Genomic DNA, 17745 nt, shown 5'->3' on the forward strand with positions numbered 1-17745 from the left:
AAATTAAAATAAAACTCATTTTCGTATATAAGTCTATTTACAATTACATTCTGGTTTACAAGCGTGAAGTACACTGTATGTAAGTAATCAAATAATTAGTACCTCTCAGCTACATTACAAAAAACCTTCGAATTTTCTTAAGTAAAATTTAAATTAAGCCTATGTATTTAACTTAAACAAATTACTAAACATGTATCACAAAATAATTTATTTCAAGATTATATATAATAAAAGGTAAGCCACTTCAAAACAATTCAATGAAAAGTTTTCGAACACAAACAGATCAAAAATGATGCTTCATCACAGTAAATACGATATTTTTATTGTTGTTTGAAGCATGTAAATTCAAACAAAACAAACCTTATATAATGTGTTGGTATCAGTTAGTCATACATCTTTGTGCCGTTTGATGTCGCGACACTTGGCCCGTGGGTCCCAGAGGAGCGGAGAATGTACAAAGTACTATCTTCGCGCCTCAATAGGGTTACTGGAAACCCAAGCGCTGGTAGCTATTTCGGTCGACGGATCAGCCTAGCTATCTAACGCGAAAATGCTGCCAGTATTCTTGATACACTTCCCCGTAATGATAGTTTTAATTTAATGCAATCATAGTAGTGTAATATCGTTAAAATATTTGGGTTAAGAATAAATGTAAGTACTATATATATTGACAGAAGTGGCTTATCCCGTAAATCATGGCAGTAAACAAATTTAAGCGTTATCTTATGCTCTAGACTGGGTTCTATCGAATTCTTCTATGTGGCCATATTCGGAAAAGCGTTCGGGATCAGAGTCGTAATATGCGTAGTCATAGCTGGTATCTTCGTTTTTGTGCGCAGGCTTGGAGAAACTGGGAGGACGCGAGGGGCGACTCGATGACGGTAACCTTTGTGTTGTCACTTCAAAACTTTGCGTCCGTGGCTCTTGACTTCTCGGCAGAATACTTTGGGATATTTTTGGAGTGCTATTGTTCTGTGTGAAACTATCGCCTGCTCCGGAAGGTAAGTCGTAAGGGCGAGACGTTGTTGTGTACGTCTTGATATAATCAAATGACTTTTGCGTCGTTTCTGAACTGGGCCTATCTGTGTGCGAATAATATGTTACTTCTGGTGACGATGATGTTGGTACCCTGAAAGGTCTCGGTGTAGATGCTTTACCAATTGAATTATGAGAATAGTTCTTCCTTGGTTTTTGATCGTCTGGTAGTCTGTTTCCACTTGCAGCAATATTCAAAGAATGAGCTCCAGAAAGCAATTCTGTCTCCCGTTCATATAATTCTGGTCTATATTGCCCATCGTCTTCACCCTGTGGAGGTCGGTATTGACCATCATCTTCCTGACTATTTGCATAGTTGGAAGAATGGGTGTCTAAGGCATAGTTAGTGTTAAAAGCCACCGTATTCAAACCTGAATAGGGATCAACAGGACGGACAGTCGTATGAGCAGAGGTAGGAGGTGTGGTCGATGGATTATTGTAGTAGTTCTGTTTTGGTCCAGGAAAGGACACAAAATTATTTCTCTCTGGCTCATACTGTACACTGTTAATGTTTTTGTAGCTTGGAGTACTAGAAAATACTCCCTTACCAGTATTATAATCAACAGTTGTAGTAAGATAAGATGAATATCCAGGTGTACCTCTATTATTGCTTTTAATCCTCACAAAATCTTCTTGCTTAGGCACTTCGGGTTGTACATTGAAACTGTTTCGTAATTTAAATGCCTTGGAATCTTGTGAAATATTATTTTCCGAATTAGTTCCATCATAATTGTAAAATTGGGAATCTGTCTTACTGGCTGATGTGGGTTGAGATGCGAATGTATATTGAGTTGGTGTAGGACTGGTGGGGAAATATGTATTTTGTTTCGGAGTTACTTTGCTTACTTCAACATATTCATCCTTAAATTGAGGAGGAATGTTTACTTCGGTGGAAAGCTGAGGCTGTCTATTTTGAGCAGGGTTGCGTGCCTTGAAATATTGCTGGGACTGATCGTAGAGAGATGGTGAAGAATAATAGCTCTGCTCTGTTGTAACGGGAGCAGAAGTTGATGAATAGATGGGACGTTTACGCAACAATTTTTGTTTATGAACGTATTGTGGTGATTTTGATGGTGTTTGAGGAGGAGGTGATGCAGTAGTATACTCAGTTGGCTGGAATGTCACGCGAGGTGTCGTGGCTCTTCTGAATGATTGTCTTGGTGGAATAGATGAAGGCTTTTGCTGTGGTTGTTCATCACGCCCTTGATCTCTTTGACCACTGAAGAAATCAGATGAATGCGCTGTTCTCAAATCAGTAGCACCATTATTATTCTGCGATGTTCGGCGATCGCCAGATTCAGCTCTTTGAAGGCCAAATTCAGGTTCTTCTTCACGGTTACTGGAAGCTGTCAGTTTCTTTGTATCATAGCCTGCGTATACAAAAGCATATAATTATACTAAATATAGGAAAGTAAAGATTACCTTGGGGTTGCTTAGTAGTAAGTAATCTCTCTTATTCATACACATTGGAATACTACACGAATTATAAACATACTGGCGCCATTTCTTTTTGAGTTTTACAAATTTAAAAATGTCGCATCGACCTTAACTACATCATGAAGTAAGAAGAAGAAGAACTCTATTTTTGGCTTTTCCTGAAGCATGAAACAACATTCCCTGATATACTCCCTACGGATGCGTCAAGATACCAGATTCAGATTGACTGAGACAAATTTAAAACAGAATTTAAAAAAATCCTTTTTAAGACTTGACTGACCACCGATCAACTTATCGTGCTTAACTTTTATTTTTATCAAGTACTATTACTTTTATTTGTAAAATAATAATGTATAGCTAACGATTGTGAACTTTTTTTTCTTTTATTAATTTAACTTTGTTGGTGTAGACTAAATTTAGCAATTGCACAAACCTCAGTGGTTTTTATTGCTTTGAAACCTCAATGTTAAATTTGTTTTTTATTAATAAATAAATAAATAAAAAAAAAACAGGTACTTTCAACAGTATTACAAAGAATAGTTTTTGAAATCATAATTTTGGGTATGTTTAAGCAAGACTTTACTTAAATGGCAAAACTTATTAACAAGTTATTATAGAATAATCAAAGTGATTATATAAATAATGAGAAGTGAATGAGAGTCTCCTTTTGTACCTTCATGTATCTCTCAGATTTATTATTAATATTCCATCTGTGAATATGTGTGTCTGTGTGTAAGTTGTTATACCTTTTAATTATATATTTATTCTATTCTCATAAATTTTATATATGTATTTTTAAATTTTGGTTTTAAATATTCCATTCACATTGAGGTTATTAATTGTATTAGAACAGCAACAAAGGAAAACTGAAGACGGCTTTTCAAATTAAAAAAATATCTACTTTTCTGCAGCGAACATTAGTCCCAACGCAACCATGTCGTTTTGTATGTCTTACCATATTTTTAAATAATAAGACAATATCGTAGACACATTTCAAGTTGACAACAGGACAGAATAATGCCTGATTATAGACGGTTGTGTTTGTTTATATATTATTACTTTTTTCATAAGAATTTCAAGGCTTTCCCTTGCTATACAAGTTTGAAAAAAACTTTTTGTTTGTTTCTGTGTTCCGAGTGTGTGTACTACATAATTAAACATATATTTACTTGCTATGTACGTATATCTAATATATAAAATTCTCATGTCGCGGTGTTTCTAGTAAAACTACTTCGAAACGGCTTGACCGATTCTCATGAAATTTTGAGTGCGTATTGGGTAGGTCTGAGAATCGGACAACATCTATTTTTCATCCCCCTAAATGATAAGGTCCACGACAATTTTTTTTTTAATTTTTTTGATTTTTTTTTTAAATTTGTTTGATTATGAGTCAGCATTAAAAAATACATACAACTTCAAATTTTCACCCATCTACAATCAACAGTTACTTTTGTATCGCGATTTTAATATCGACAGTACAAAGTTTGCTGGGTCAGCTAATAATTTATATATTCGTACCGTTCTTTCTTAGAAATAAATAAAAATAGTTATACAAATTTAATTTATGGAATGCGGGATACCATAAATGCTGGTACAAAATATATTACAAGAAGTGAGGGATATAGATTAAAAAATAACAAAATTTGATCCTAACGTGTACCTGCCAGCCAAAAAAAAAATACTTGAAAAATATAAGACTATTAATTTATATTTATGAGAACATATTATTATAGCGAAGAAGTGATAGCCAGAAACCTGAAAGAATTATAAAAACACAGTTATTGTGAATAAAAGGAAAACTTTGACAAAGCCGTACATTTTACTTCCAAGCAACTAAAATTGCATATTTGTTCTAAAACATAAAGCGCTTTCAAGCTGCTAAAGCAAGTCGGCTATTATTTTGATAGAAGCATCAAATATACCTTGTTTTACATATTTTATGAATAAACCAATCTTATTTTTATTTGTAACTATTTGTAACTAGTCTTTATAATGAGCTCGCTATAAAAATAATTTTGGTTTCACTACACCCAAGAGTTTATGTAGAAATTAAACGAGACTACGTCGTTCAATATTTTTAACGAATAATCTGTCACTACATCCGGCTCTTCTTCGTAATTTACTGTGATTATTGATAATTTTATCTTAATAAGCACTATATTGTATTTATACTTATATTATCTACTTTTTTTTACAATAAAGAAAATACATATAATATTATTATATTAGAATTGATATGATCTTATGTATAGAGCAAAATGTACATGACTTGCATACCAGTCAATAATTTTATATATTGAATTACTCTGTATTTTTGTATTTTAAGCTGTAGGTGGGTAAATAAAAAATAAATAAAAATAAAATGCTTAAAACAGTTTGTTATCTAATCGGCAGTACATCGAAAGATTATTCTACATGTCTACTTTCTAAATACCGCAACTTAGCATTATAGTGTTAGTTGCAAAGCTCGCTCACCGGATCCGATTTTGTAGAGATCAAACTGACCATCATAGATATCTGCTGGACACGCCAGAGGGTCATCGTCCCCCCAGTCGGTGCAGGTCTGTGCCTCCTGGTGGAACAGAGTACCAGGCGGACAGAAGAACCGGAAGTCTCGTACTCCACCGCCGGCGACTCTTACGCACACATGAAACGCCTTGCAGCCAGATTTAGCATCAGCGTAGTACGCGCCAAGAATACGACCTCGGCAGTTGAACCGCTCAGCACCCCCTGGTTAACAAATCACACAAAATATTATTGTATTATTTCTTAAAATCATAAATTAAATTTGTAACCAATATTTATGAACGATACGGGCTTCGGAGCTGCTACCTCTCGGGTTCCGTCCGAGCGCTCTTCCACTGAGTCAACCGTTCAAACCATTTACCATAGATAGTGTAAAAAGGTCGCGGGTTCGAGTCCTGCATCGTGCATAAATTTTGGTTAGAAATTCTATTTAATTAATCCCTGGAAGTGACGGATATCACTTTAAAAATAACAAATTGTTTAAATCATTGTAAATGTATGTAAGTAACATTATATTATAAATATTAGTATTTTCTACAAGTCTAACGCCCTCACTTTGTTTCGGTTTTGAAACAAAAAATACCTTACTTTACCCATTCCAAATGTAATTTGTATAGACAATTTTTACTGCAATAGTATGACAATTATCCAATGTCAGCTTATAACTTATTTATTATTTTGGCGGGAACTTAACGCACAGATAACTCATATATATATATATATATATATATATATATATATATATATATATATATATATATATATATATATATATAGAGTCTCTAAATACCTCATGAAATAATTTTTAAGATTATGTTATCGTTTAAGGACAGATATATGATTTTTAATCCATCCACATCTATTCGGATAATCTGTAAGTTTTGTTCTTGTTTAACATTAAACAATTTAATGTTAAGCAATTCTAACCCTGTAATTTTTTAGTAAAATGATGATATAAAATTTATATTTAAAGCTGTGTTTACTTATTGTGTATATTATTATAAAATTTTCACAATCAAAATGGTAATTTTATAGCCTTTTATTCAAATATGACACGATAGTTTTGATAAATCAAGGTGCATTATTACAAAAACACAAAAAAAAATGATAAATGAAGTAAGTAACTTATTTTAACCATTAATTAGCATATTGGAATAGAAAAATGTACATTGCGGGGTTAAGTTGTGCAGTCGCGGGGAGTGACGCTAGTTCCTCACCAATCACTATTAAGATGGCGAATATCACTACTTTTGTTTCCTTGTCTTCTTGTCTTGTCTTCTGAGCGGCGCTGCACTACGAAGAATACTCTGTAGTCAAAATATTCTCTCGGGGGTAACTAGGTATACCGCGGCGCGCAATTAATATTGTATCAATGTTAAGCTGCAACTTTTTACGTCAAAGATATTCGAAGATCGAGAATCGCAAAAGTATATTTTTGTATGTCGAATTAGATAATAAATCTTGTCCGAGATTATATCATAAATATTCTGTATTAACATTTAATATTCAAATTATAATAACAGAGAAATCAGTGACCCAAAGATACAATTGCCAATAGAATCCTACATGCCTTTGTATTTTTGGGATGGTTCGCTACAAAGTACAAACAACCAGACAAAAATAATGTTATAATTACACATTTTAATATAAATAAATTTGAAGGTTCACACTTTAACTTGTTTTATATTTTGATTGCTAACTTATATTTTAATTATCTGAACAGAAAGTGTCAATAACTTGTATGAAGTTGTAACGAATCTTGACAAGAAGCCAACTTAGGTTAGGTTATCACGGGCTATTATCCGCAACTCGACGACTACAGCGCGCCTATTTTGCGTGGAAGAAGCCAACTTTAAAAGAAACTAAATTTGAATAAATTTTAAGGAAATAAGTGAGTTTTGATTGGCTTGCAATTTGCTCGCTTGGATTGCGTCACAAACTCTACGAGTGAATGTTAGAAGGTTCGGGTACCACGAGTGCGGAGGTTAACGTGGTTCCCATACGTGAGCGGTCGCTGTTATCCAAACATAGTGTAAGAGCTAGATTACAAAATAATTTTTAATTTGAGTTTTACCAAATATGTACGTACTACTTTACTACTTACTTTTATATTTTAACTGACTTTTATATTGTAATTCTATTATAATTATTTATTATTTAGGGTTTGTATATTTGGGATAAGACCCCTTTTATATAAAATAGTTGCACTTTTCAATTAGTAATCATTAACAAAAATTAACAAGATGAAGTAAATACTTTTGTTGCTTTTTTAATGACAAGTAAACTCAAATGTTCTGAGTCTTCTTGAGTGTAAATTGCGCTAAGATTCGTCTTCAATCAGTTCAACACGTGTTACGCTTCTACACGAGGCATCCTCAGGAGATGTTGACTCAACAAATTCTGGCACGAGAGTAAGAGGGCTCAGAACATTTGAGTTTACTATTCATTAAAAAAGCAACAAACTTATTGTATTTTTTGAATAATTATGGATTTCCGTAAAGTAACGCCTTATTCAATAAATAAACTAGGAAAATCTCAAATTAGCATAGTAAAGTTTATATCCCCAAAGTTTGCGGATGCGAAGCCCACACACTGAATAAGTAAACTTCTTATCCAATTAATTCGTAATCCACAAAAAGAGGTTACAATCAATAAGGCATTATATTTAGCCTGTAAGTTTTTCCAGAACGTAAGTTCATGTAGTAAATATGAAAGACATAGAATTTAACGTTAGAGTACGTACTTACTCGAGTCTTATATACAAGGACAATTATTAATTCTTAAATAAACAAAATGTGAAATAAGATATTTCACATCACGTAAAACATTGAAACAGAACCATAATTGGATAGTTTTGTGCCAATTAAAACAAGGTATAATATGATATTTTATGGCTGGCTCTTATGCTGCATAAGATCAGATAGGCATCAGTTTGCGCAATGGATCCACGGTTTTGGTGCCGCATCCTCACCAAAAGGTCGCTTCTACGCTTATGCAAAGTTGTAACGGTGCTATGTAATAGATACTGTATACTGTGTTATCAATTAAACATAATGGAATAGCCTTTCTTAGCCTTCTCATTGAACACAATTATGTTTTTTTTGTACAGTAAATTGATAAAAAATTAGCAACATTAAGGCTTTAATGCCAGTGACCTTGCTCATAGTGCGAGGGCGGGTGACCAGAGCGAGTCATTTTATTAATTATTAATAATTTATGAGTAAAAAAAAATCATAACCCGATATAGGTTTCTTTTTTGCATTTTTGGAAACAAAAGGTTTGTTATTTGGAGTAATATTAACTAAACGTTTAGGTTTAAACTAAATATTGAATGTCAAGAGAATATAATGAGTACCTAAATGAAATACCAGATTTGTACATTGGTGCAGATGGGCTTATAAAATTATAAATAAATGTACGAACTTAATTAAAAGGCATAAAAGGCATTTATTTTCTCAAAATTGATTCCTTTAGAATTCTTTTTGATTTCTAATATACTAGATACTGCTACAGATTCGGAAACAAATAGCACTCTGAGAGAGAAAAAGAGGCGTAAGAATCTCTCAAAGATTATCATTAGAAGTAAATAATGTTAATTTAATTTGAGTTAGTTTAAAATTTAACATATTTGAATACACAGTAACTTTACCAACATTATTAACTACTGTAATTCATGTTGTACTCGTATATGCTAATGATACCTTCCTTTTTTTAATGTTAATGAACAATGTGTAACCCTGTAGTCTATTTATACACTATGTGGATGCGCCGCAATTATTATTTTAATGTTATTCGGTTGTGGCTCATTTATGGTCAACGATAAAACGATAAAAATAACAAGCGATAAACTGTAGACAAAGAAATACCATAGACAACCGACGCATTGTCATCTGTGACGTTAACATAGTGACAGTTGTCTATTTCATCTCTAATATAACAAAAAAAATTGTCACTGATCAACTGAGCAATATAGTTCTCACGCAAATCGTGACATACGCATAAATCCGCATAATACAATTACGCAAGTTATTCAGAGGACTTCATCAGTAAACTATAATATAATCAAGGATGTGTTCTGAGTACAATCGATTTTCCGCGTCCATAAAAGATTTTGATATTTTTCATGATGCAGTGACAAGTCTGAAAAAAAAAACTAACCGTACATTTCTGTTCGTAAATAATAATAATATATTAGTTGATATTTATACAAACTATTTCATCGTTATATTGTATCTATTTTTTTAGTAATTTGCTTAAAATCCTTGTTAAATTTGTAGGTCGAACTGTATTTTGTGTTTAAATAAATGTCTTGCAATGAGAGTTGTGTATGCACCAGTAACTGGCGTTCATACTAGATTATGTACCTATTAGACCATAATTATTTTTAATGTTTTGTATGTAATGCTGTTGGTGTATCAATAAATAAATAAATATATAAGAAGTTCTCGGTGTAACGCATCCCAAAACCCATTTTTCTACGCACCTCCAAGGAAGTCGGACGCACACTACCACCAGGAGTTCCTAAAGGACTAGCGGGAGCCCCCAGCTGCAGAACATCGCGTCCAGAAATACCAGGTACGTCGGCATATTATTTTGGCCATAACTGATTTCACAATAATATTCATACCTTAACCACGCACGCGCGTATACACTATGTATATATTTTGTATTAGTGTGCGATTGCTGGGTTTGTCGAGTAAATAAATATTCTGAGGTCAATTTATGATTTTTTAGTTATAAGACGTGATTTGAAAAAATAAAAAGTACGTTATAACCATCCATCTTAAAGGCCGGCAACTCATGTCTTGAGCCTTGATCTTGCGTATGTCCATGGGTTGCCTCACCACTTCCAACCACCAACCTCTTACCCGTTTGCCCCTCTGGTATAATAAAAATCTATTTATAATGAAAAAAAAACTATCTTGACCGCCCTAACTTTTCGGATTAAATACGGTGTCACGGTTTGGAGAGTAGTATAAAATTTTGATAAACGCGCAAAATATACAAGTTAGAAGTGTCAGGCCATTTATACGACGTCACGAACACGTGAGTATATCAACCAAAACTTCGCGTTGATGACTACTGAGCCGTGACGTGTTTCAGGTTCAGTAAACATCAGCCATGGCCGATTTCCGTATTATTATGATTTTATTTAGTTCATTTTTTGAATAATATCATCTATATATCAAAACTGGGTCATTTTATGAGGCATTTCATCATATATCGTTTCGTAAAATCATTTAGGTATTCTTCGATTCTTTATTTAGTATAGACAACTCTCTTTGCATAACACTCATCATCATCATCATTTTAGCCAGAAGACGTCCACTGCTGGACAAAGGCCTCCCCCAAAGATATCGGTCCTGTGCTGCCCCCAAATATATTGGTGATGACCCAACCTATTTCTGGCGATCTTGACCAGATCATCGGTCCATCGCCAGTCAAGGACTTTACGAGTTTACTTTACTTTTAACTCTTACTTTTGCGTTCAATACACAGAAATCACTCTCATATCGTATCATATAAATGAAATTACTGGGCAAATGAGACATAAAATCTTATGTCTCAAGGTAACGAGCGCAATTGTAGTGCCGCTCAGAATTTTTGGCTTTTTCAAAAATTCAGCTGAACTTCCTGCTCGCCTCGTCCCTTATGTTCTTAAAAAAAGTAGCTTTAAAAATCAATGTGTCTAATAAAACAGCTAGTAAACTCTACACTAAGTAACTTTAAAAAACTATCACTTTACCTCTTGCTAATGATAGTATTGGTGCTAAAAAAGCAATATAAGCCGTCGTGATTGCGTATGTAGAACTCTGTAGATGAACCGATAGGTTGTAACATCTGTTTTAACAAGTTCTGGACGGTTTATTATTTCCGCACGATAACGCAACAGGTCATAAGTTATTTAATGACTTGCTTACTTTATATTTTATGGAGTTGCGCCATAGACGGCTCATTACTATGTGTAGTAACCGAGATATAAGTTGACAATCGTGCACAGCTTGATTGGAGAAGATGACTGACTCAAAGAAATATAAAATTTTGTCTTTTTTTTGCTGCTACTGTAATAGAAATTGTTTGCTAAGAAAGTTCATTATATTTGCCTTATTGAAATTACTAAGGCTCGCTACGCCATCGCTATCTTGAGGATATTCGTTTCGATAACAATGTAGTGTGAAACCAAGTAGTTCTCAATATAAAAATTGCAGAAAAAATATTTATAAAATAAAAATACTAAAAGTATTCGATTTAAAATTAAAGTAAATACTGCAAAACAAATCAATGTCTGCCGCTGTCGGTTTAAACGCTAATTCATTAGAAAGCGTGAATAAGTGAACAAGACGTCTCAGTTGCTGAAAGCTATCTGTTATCAGGTCATCAATTTTTTTCCAATTTGTTACTACAATTCTCTAGTTGTAATGTAATTTTCAGACAACTTAAATGTTACATTCAATGGATGTGTTTATAAAAAGATATAAAAAGTATGCAACTTCGACTTGTTTATTTAATGCTGATTTCTTACTCAAACGTAACCTTTAAGATATTTGAAAGCTTTTGGAATTTCTATTAAACGTTTGGTATATGCATTGGTAAAGGTACAGTCAAATCTAAGGGGCTCTTTGCATTGCCCTTAGATTTGATTTGATTAGCTGTTTTAACATATAGCTGAGAGATAGAGTAGGAAACATAATCGGAAAATAACCAATCTAAATGCAGCATGCTCTACACTTCGCTCAAAGTCTCAAATGGAGATGGGCTGGCCTTGTTGGGAGATACGATGATAATAGATGGACAACTAACACCACAAAATAGAAAGGAGTGCATGGCGTGAGAAGTAGAGGTCACCCGGTGGCAGGACGAGATTGTATCCAAAGCTGGAAGAGACTGGATGACCACTGCTAAAGATAGAGAAATATAAATTCTTTGGAGGAGGCTTTTACCTCGAGAGGGTCCACATTAGAAGGAAATTAAATTGCATTAGTAGTAGAGTTGTTATGGTTAATTAGTTATATAATTATTAAATATCAAATTAAGAAGATTTATGTAAGTAACTATTGTGAAATCAAATAAAACAATTTTTTTTGTATGCATTGGAAAATAAAGATTGATGTATTAAAATTTATAGACAGGATCATTTCACGGATTCAGGAAATCTACCTACCAAGCTGTATGAAAAAATGACATATTTCAAATGTAATGCAATTTACCTACGGAATAAAATATTTTGATTTGATTTGATTGATTTAAATGTGAATATTAAATTAGAGACATGATTATAACCGGCTGTTTTGTAAAAAAAATATTTATATAAGCAAGTGGAATGCTAATGAAACGATGAAACAAACGTAGGTAGAGAAATGCGGAGGAGTTATTATTACCTACTCAGTTACATAAGGCGTTTAATAGCAAGTATTGCTAAACAAGTTGACAATATGTTAGGTCATGAACTCAAAACACATTCATTGTTATGATGACTCAGCTAATAGACGCGTATTGATGTGATCAATAAGTACGGCGCGAATGACATATATAAACACATATAATATATATAACACTTTCATTTGTCACGTAATGTATTCTCTCACGACTTTACATACACGTTTAATGTTCGTGTAAGTTTAATTCTATACCAGTGCTTCTTTGCACAGGATGCCAGCTAGATTATAGGTACCACAACGGCACCTATTTCTGCCTTTAAGGAGTAATGTGTACGCGAATCTGTATTTCGGTCCGAAGGGCGCCGTAGCTAGTGAAATTACTGGGCAAATGAGACTTGACATCGTATGTCTCAAGGTGACGAGCACAGTAGTAGTGCCGCTCAGAATTTTTGGGTTTTCAATAATCCTGAGAGGCACCGCATTGTAATTGGCATGGTGTATCAATTACCATCACCTGAACACCCTGCTCGTCTTGTCCCTTATTTTTATTTAAATAAATACACGTTTAATGAGAGAATAAACCAAGAATATGCAAAATGTTTAGAAATAGACATTTTGCTTTTTATTTGTTTTATCCGGACGTATAACGTTTCCCGCGTTTATTTTCAAGGCTGCTGGACCTTCAGATTTATCATTGTATTGACAGTATTGTCAGCGATAAAGTCAACATTTTGAGAAGTTTAATTAATATTTTTAATATGTATTAATTTTCTAAAATGTAATAATTATAATAAAATAATTGCACATTACAATGTAGCAGTACGCTCGTTGAAGTCTTTTCCACATAACTTTAAATAAGTACCGAAAAAAATAAAATTACTTTTTTTTACCAATAAAATATATTAAGCATTATCATTTTAATCGCAGTATAATTTAGTTGATATCAATAATTAATTAGTATTTGTTTTGATGAAAACGAGTATGTAATACTAATATTTATTTGTTTGGGGACTGTTACGTGCTCCTGTAAAGATCACGACACGTCGGGTTAAATAAATAATAATAAAATGTAACTTTAACGCAAAAGACTAATGTAAAAATACAGTTATAATTGGACGCGTTTTAATTCTTTATAGATATATTATTTAAAAAATTAACTATTCAAACAAAATATTAATTAATAACTAAGTAAACTTTAACTTAAGTATAATTGCAATGCAATTCAATGGATATACATTTGTTAAGTATGGTCATGAGAGGTTTTCACCTGTTACTTTATATTGTTCAAATTCAAATTCAAAGTCAAATTCAAATATTTTTATTCAAAATAAGATGTGAAACCACTTATTGAAAGTCAAAAAACTACCACCCATTCCAAAATTAATGCCTCAGGCCTGAGAAGAATGGGCGCAACAAACTCAGCGGGCTTTTTTTTTTCATCAAAAATATGTTTTACAATTAAAGTAACATTAACAAAGTAACATTGTACAATTAAACTTATTATTTAATAGCCTGAGGGCGGTCGCTCCATTCCCAATTTGTGGCATCATTAAGAAAGTCATTTATGTTATAGTAACCCTTACCACACAAACGTTTTTTAACAATTCTTTTGAATAACGTAATACTTTTGTTTTGAACATTTTCTGGGATCTTGTTGTAAAAGCATATACATCACCCCACAAAAGACTTACTAACTCGACTTAGCCGAGTAGTAGGCATCATCAGTTTATGTCTGATCCTGGTGTTAACATTATGGTTATGATAGTTTCTGGCAAATTCACTTATGTGCCTATGAAGATACATTACATTATCAAGAATATATTGAGAAGCAACAGTCAAGATGTTAATTTCTTTGAATTTTGCTCTCAATGGTTTTCTAGGACCTAGGTTATAAATAGCGCGAATAGCCCTCTTCTGCAGCACAAATATTGTATTAATATCGGCAGCGTTGCCCCATAGCAATATATGTACAATACCTAGTAAGTTTCATGATATCATCAACGTTATCAATATTCAGGCAAAAACACATGACAAAAGTGAAAACTTCAAGGCATGGCTTATTATTATGTTATTATTACAGAATAGAACAATTAATTGATTTTAACTGACTTCGAAAAGGGTTACGATCCCGATTAAACCGATTACGCTGAGATTTATGTTTTGTTTTTTGTGATTATGCTTTAGTTTGATGCTAAATGTTTGCCATTTGGTCCCATAAAACTTTGACATAGTTTGGCCCGGTAGTTTTCATTTTATGAATATTTTTTTTAATCATTTATTTCTGATATAACATTACAAAGCGATGTATACATATTATTCTGACAAACTGCGCAGCAGTTTGTCGGCAGTAATTCTCGTGTTTCGCAAATTGTCAAATCAATATTAGGTTTTTGTGTGTGACAATTTAATAGATATTACAATATTTCTTAAGTCTATTTATTATGGACATTGTGCTAACTAAAACTTTCGCTATAAGTTTTTCACCTGATTTTTTGTTTTACAATTCGACAATTGTGACGCTATATGGGTAGTTAATTCATTTATTAATGTAGGTATTACCCATTGCATGCTACGCATACCGTAATAGTTACATGTTTTAGATACCACTACCATGTTTTTGTTAGATAGCCGAGTTGAGTAGGTATGCACTCTCTGTACTACGAATTTATTTATATCTCGATATTGTTCGATTAACGTTAATAATTTTACCTTTTTATCAATTGGAATAATATTACATATTTTAAACAAGCGTTCATAGTTCCCGTTAAGTTTGTTTTTTATATTTCTGTTCACTAATAGCTTTAATGTTCTCATTTGCAAAGTTTTGATTTTATTTTTTATGAATATTTATGTTTACGTGGATGATGTTATTATAGTTTGTGTACTGCTGTTTTAGGAGTTTTCATTTAGATGGATTACATATTCTTATTATTAACGAGTTTGCCGATAAGTGGCTACCTGTCATTCATAGCTAACAAACGTTCTTCATGATATTTCAGTATCTCACAAGAACGCGAAATAGGCAAAATATAACTGTCGTTGGCTACCCATATAGCTACTTAAAAAAAATCTATTTAATATATGACAATAAAAAGCAACGAAATCTTATAGTTTAACTGATAAATGACACTAAAAAGTAAAAAAAAAAAACTACGTTTAATAAAAGCGACTTCAAAAATTGAAAAGTATAAAGTAAATTAATAGTTTTTTTTTTTTTCGTTTTCAACTCATTAACTTTGATTTCACATTTCCGATGAATTTAGACTTCATAATCCTCAAATAACTACATTTTGTATTGACAGAACAATGTCTGTTGGGTCCGCTAGTTCAGTAATAAATGGACACAGTTGATAACAAACTTATAATTCATCTCACTTATACAAAACTGCGTATCGAAGCCAACTAAAACAAAAGTATGCTTAACTTTGAAATATCAATGCCAAAGCAGGTCAATTAAATTGGAAAATGTTTAAACAATCCCTTGGAATGAAGAAGGTTTGATGTGAGGCCTTGAGAGTGCATCCGTTCTTCGGCCCTCAATGCGGCCCAGTTTGGGAGAGCGGCCCGTGAGATTTACTTATGCAAATCTCTACAATCGATTATGTTCTCGTAGCTCGGCGGCGGGTCGGTACGAATTGCGAACAAGTCACTTGAAAGTGCATCAACACTTGCGTAATGTACTGCAATACTTAACAATGGGGGAAAGGTGTAAATATTTTTGTAGTGAAAACTTTTTTAGGTGCGTAATGAATAAGAATGACCTGTCACGCTCGGCTATGTATCGCTGGTTCGGGTATTGTCGACTCAAGTTGAAGATCTACTTCGTATTTCATAATACGAAAAATAGTTTTTAAAAGTGGGAGGTTAACACGTCACACAATATTTTATCTCAACTACAGAATGAAGGGATAATCTAGATGATGTTAAGCAGAATCATCAACCAATAACTGTGTTAATATGAATCGAGTCTTCACGCAATACAAATCGATCTAACGCGTAGCGTAATGCGATACAACTCCGATTCAAACTGGAACACAACAGCTGTTTGACGGTGGAAATAAGTGTGTACACTGACGAGGACAAACTTTACATAAATAGATAAACTGCCAATGAAGTTAGAACCTGAAAAACCGTGGAAAATGCTTTTTTTTTCTGTATAACGGTCTAACTAATGCTCAAATCAAGAATCGGTTGCAGGAAAAGATGAAGTTGTCAAATTTCAAACTAAACTTTTTTCTGAACTATTCTACCATTTACCACTACCCCGGAAAAGATGAGACTTCATGAGAAGAAAGTCTTTGCTGTCCGTCAAAAAATTACAGGCTTAAAATTTTTACAAAATATCTAACATTAAACCTGTATGTAAAAATGGTGCACAGTGGTGTATTAAAAATAAACGTTGCTAATAATAATAGTTGAGAAAGTTAAAAAGAAAAGCAAAAAGAGAAGTCAAAAATGTACAGATATTAATATTATAGTAATTGCATCATACATTGCATTTATTAATAATTTTCAGTCTGTAAAATACTGTAATAATAAAATTGATCTTTAAATCAAGGCTTGGCATTTATGGCTTTTTAATAAGTTAGGCCATGGGTTTACTCTATGAGTTTACTATAAATTGTTCTCACAGGTTCTACTTTCAAAATATCAAACTCATGAAATTTATTCAAAGATGGAATAACGATTCAAGACTGCATCGTTTTATTGTATTCGAGTAAATTTTCTTTTATAAATAAATAAATATCGAACTCATTTTTTGCCTAATAATCAAACCAAAGACAATCGCAACAACATCCGCTATTGACTGATCGGAAAACACGGACGTCCTGAAATGCGTAAGATGCGCACGCGCATTGTATATCGTGCACTGTCACTGTCCGTTTCCTCATTAACTGGTCGTTTACGTAACACAGTCATAAATCACACGATATAATGGCAACACATAGATTGTCACTGGTAATCCAATTCACGAAAAGGTCAACTTACCGAGGATGGGGAGCAATGCAAGTACAAGCCACATAACAGACATGTTGCCGCGGACTTAGTGGCGAAGACACTGATCGTAGGTCCCACTGAGGAGCTGGCGCAATACGCAACCATCTCCCCGTATCACATCAGGCGTATGAAAGCTCGCGAAACGACTGGCTCGGGGTCCTCAATGTTGAAGTAACTTTGTAAGGAAAACTAATAAAATGCTAATAAACAATCAAATTAATTCATAAAATAAATAAATAATAAAATTATCTAACACCTGGGTTCCAATTATCTCTAAATTAAAAAAATGGACACTGTCAGTAATTTTTTCCAAAAACCATCTGCCTACAGCAAATACCACCTCCGAGGCAATGGCGCTAAACTTGTAATG

At 33.1% G+C, this 17745-nt stretch overlaps 1 protein-coding gene across 2 annotated transcripts; it reads right to left on the reverse strand.

Moving 5' to 3' along the window:
- Nucleotides 1-15: 15 nt before the first annotated feature.
- Nucleotides 16-17512, reverse strand: LOC126968207 (adhesive plaque matrix protein-like). Of its 2 annotated transcripts, none has more exons than XM_050813064.1 (3): nt 17367-17512; nt 4978-5202; nt 16-2405 (listed from the first exon to the last, which is right to left on the reverse strand). In XM_050813064.1, exons 1-3 carry the CDS (start codon nt 17407-17409, stop codon nt 724-726), a joined length of 1950 nt encoding a protein of 649 aa, XP_050669021.1. In that variant the 5' UTR covers nt 17410-17512; the 3' UTR covers nt 16-723. The 2 variants fall into 2 exon arrangements, with proteins under 2 accessions (XP_050669021.1, XP_050669020.1); XM_050813063.1 differs by having other exon boundaries at nt 4948-5202.
- Between the last annotated feature and the right edge of the window lie 233 nt (nt 17513-17745).

This window comes from Leptidea sinapis, chromosome 15 (assembly GCF_905404315.1).
Source record: "Leptidea sinapis chromosome 15, ilLepSina1.1, whole genome shotgun sequence".
NCBI classification, from domain to species: domain Eukaryota; kingdom Metazoa; phylum Arthropoda; class Insecta; order Lepidoptera; family Pieridae; genus Leptidea; species Leptidea sinapis.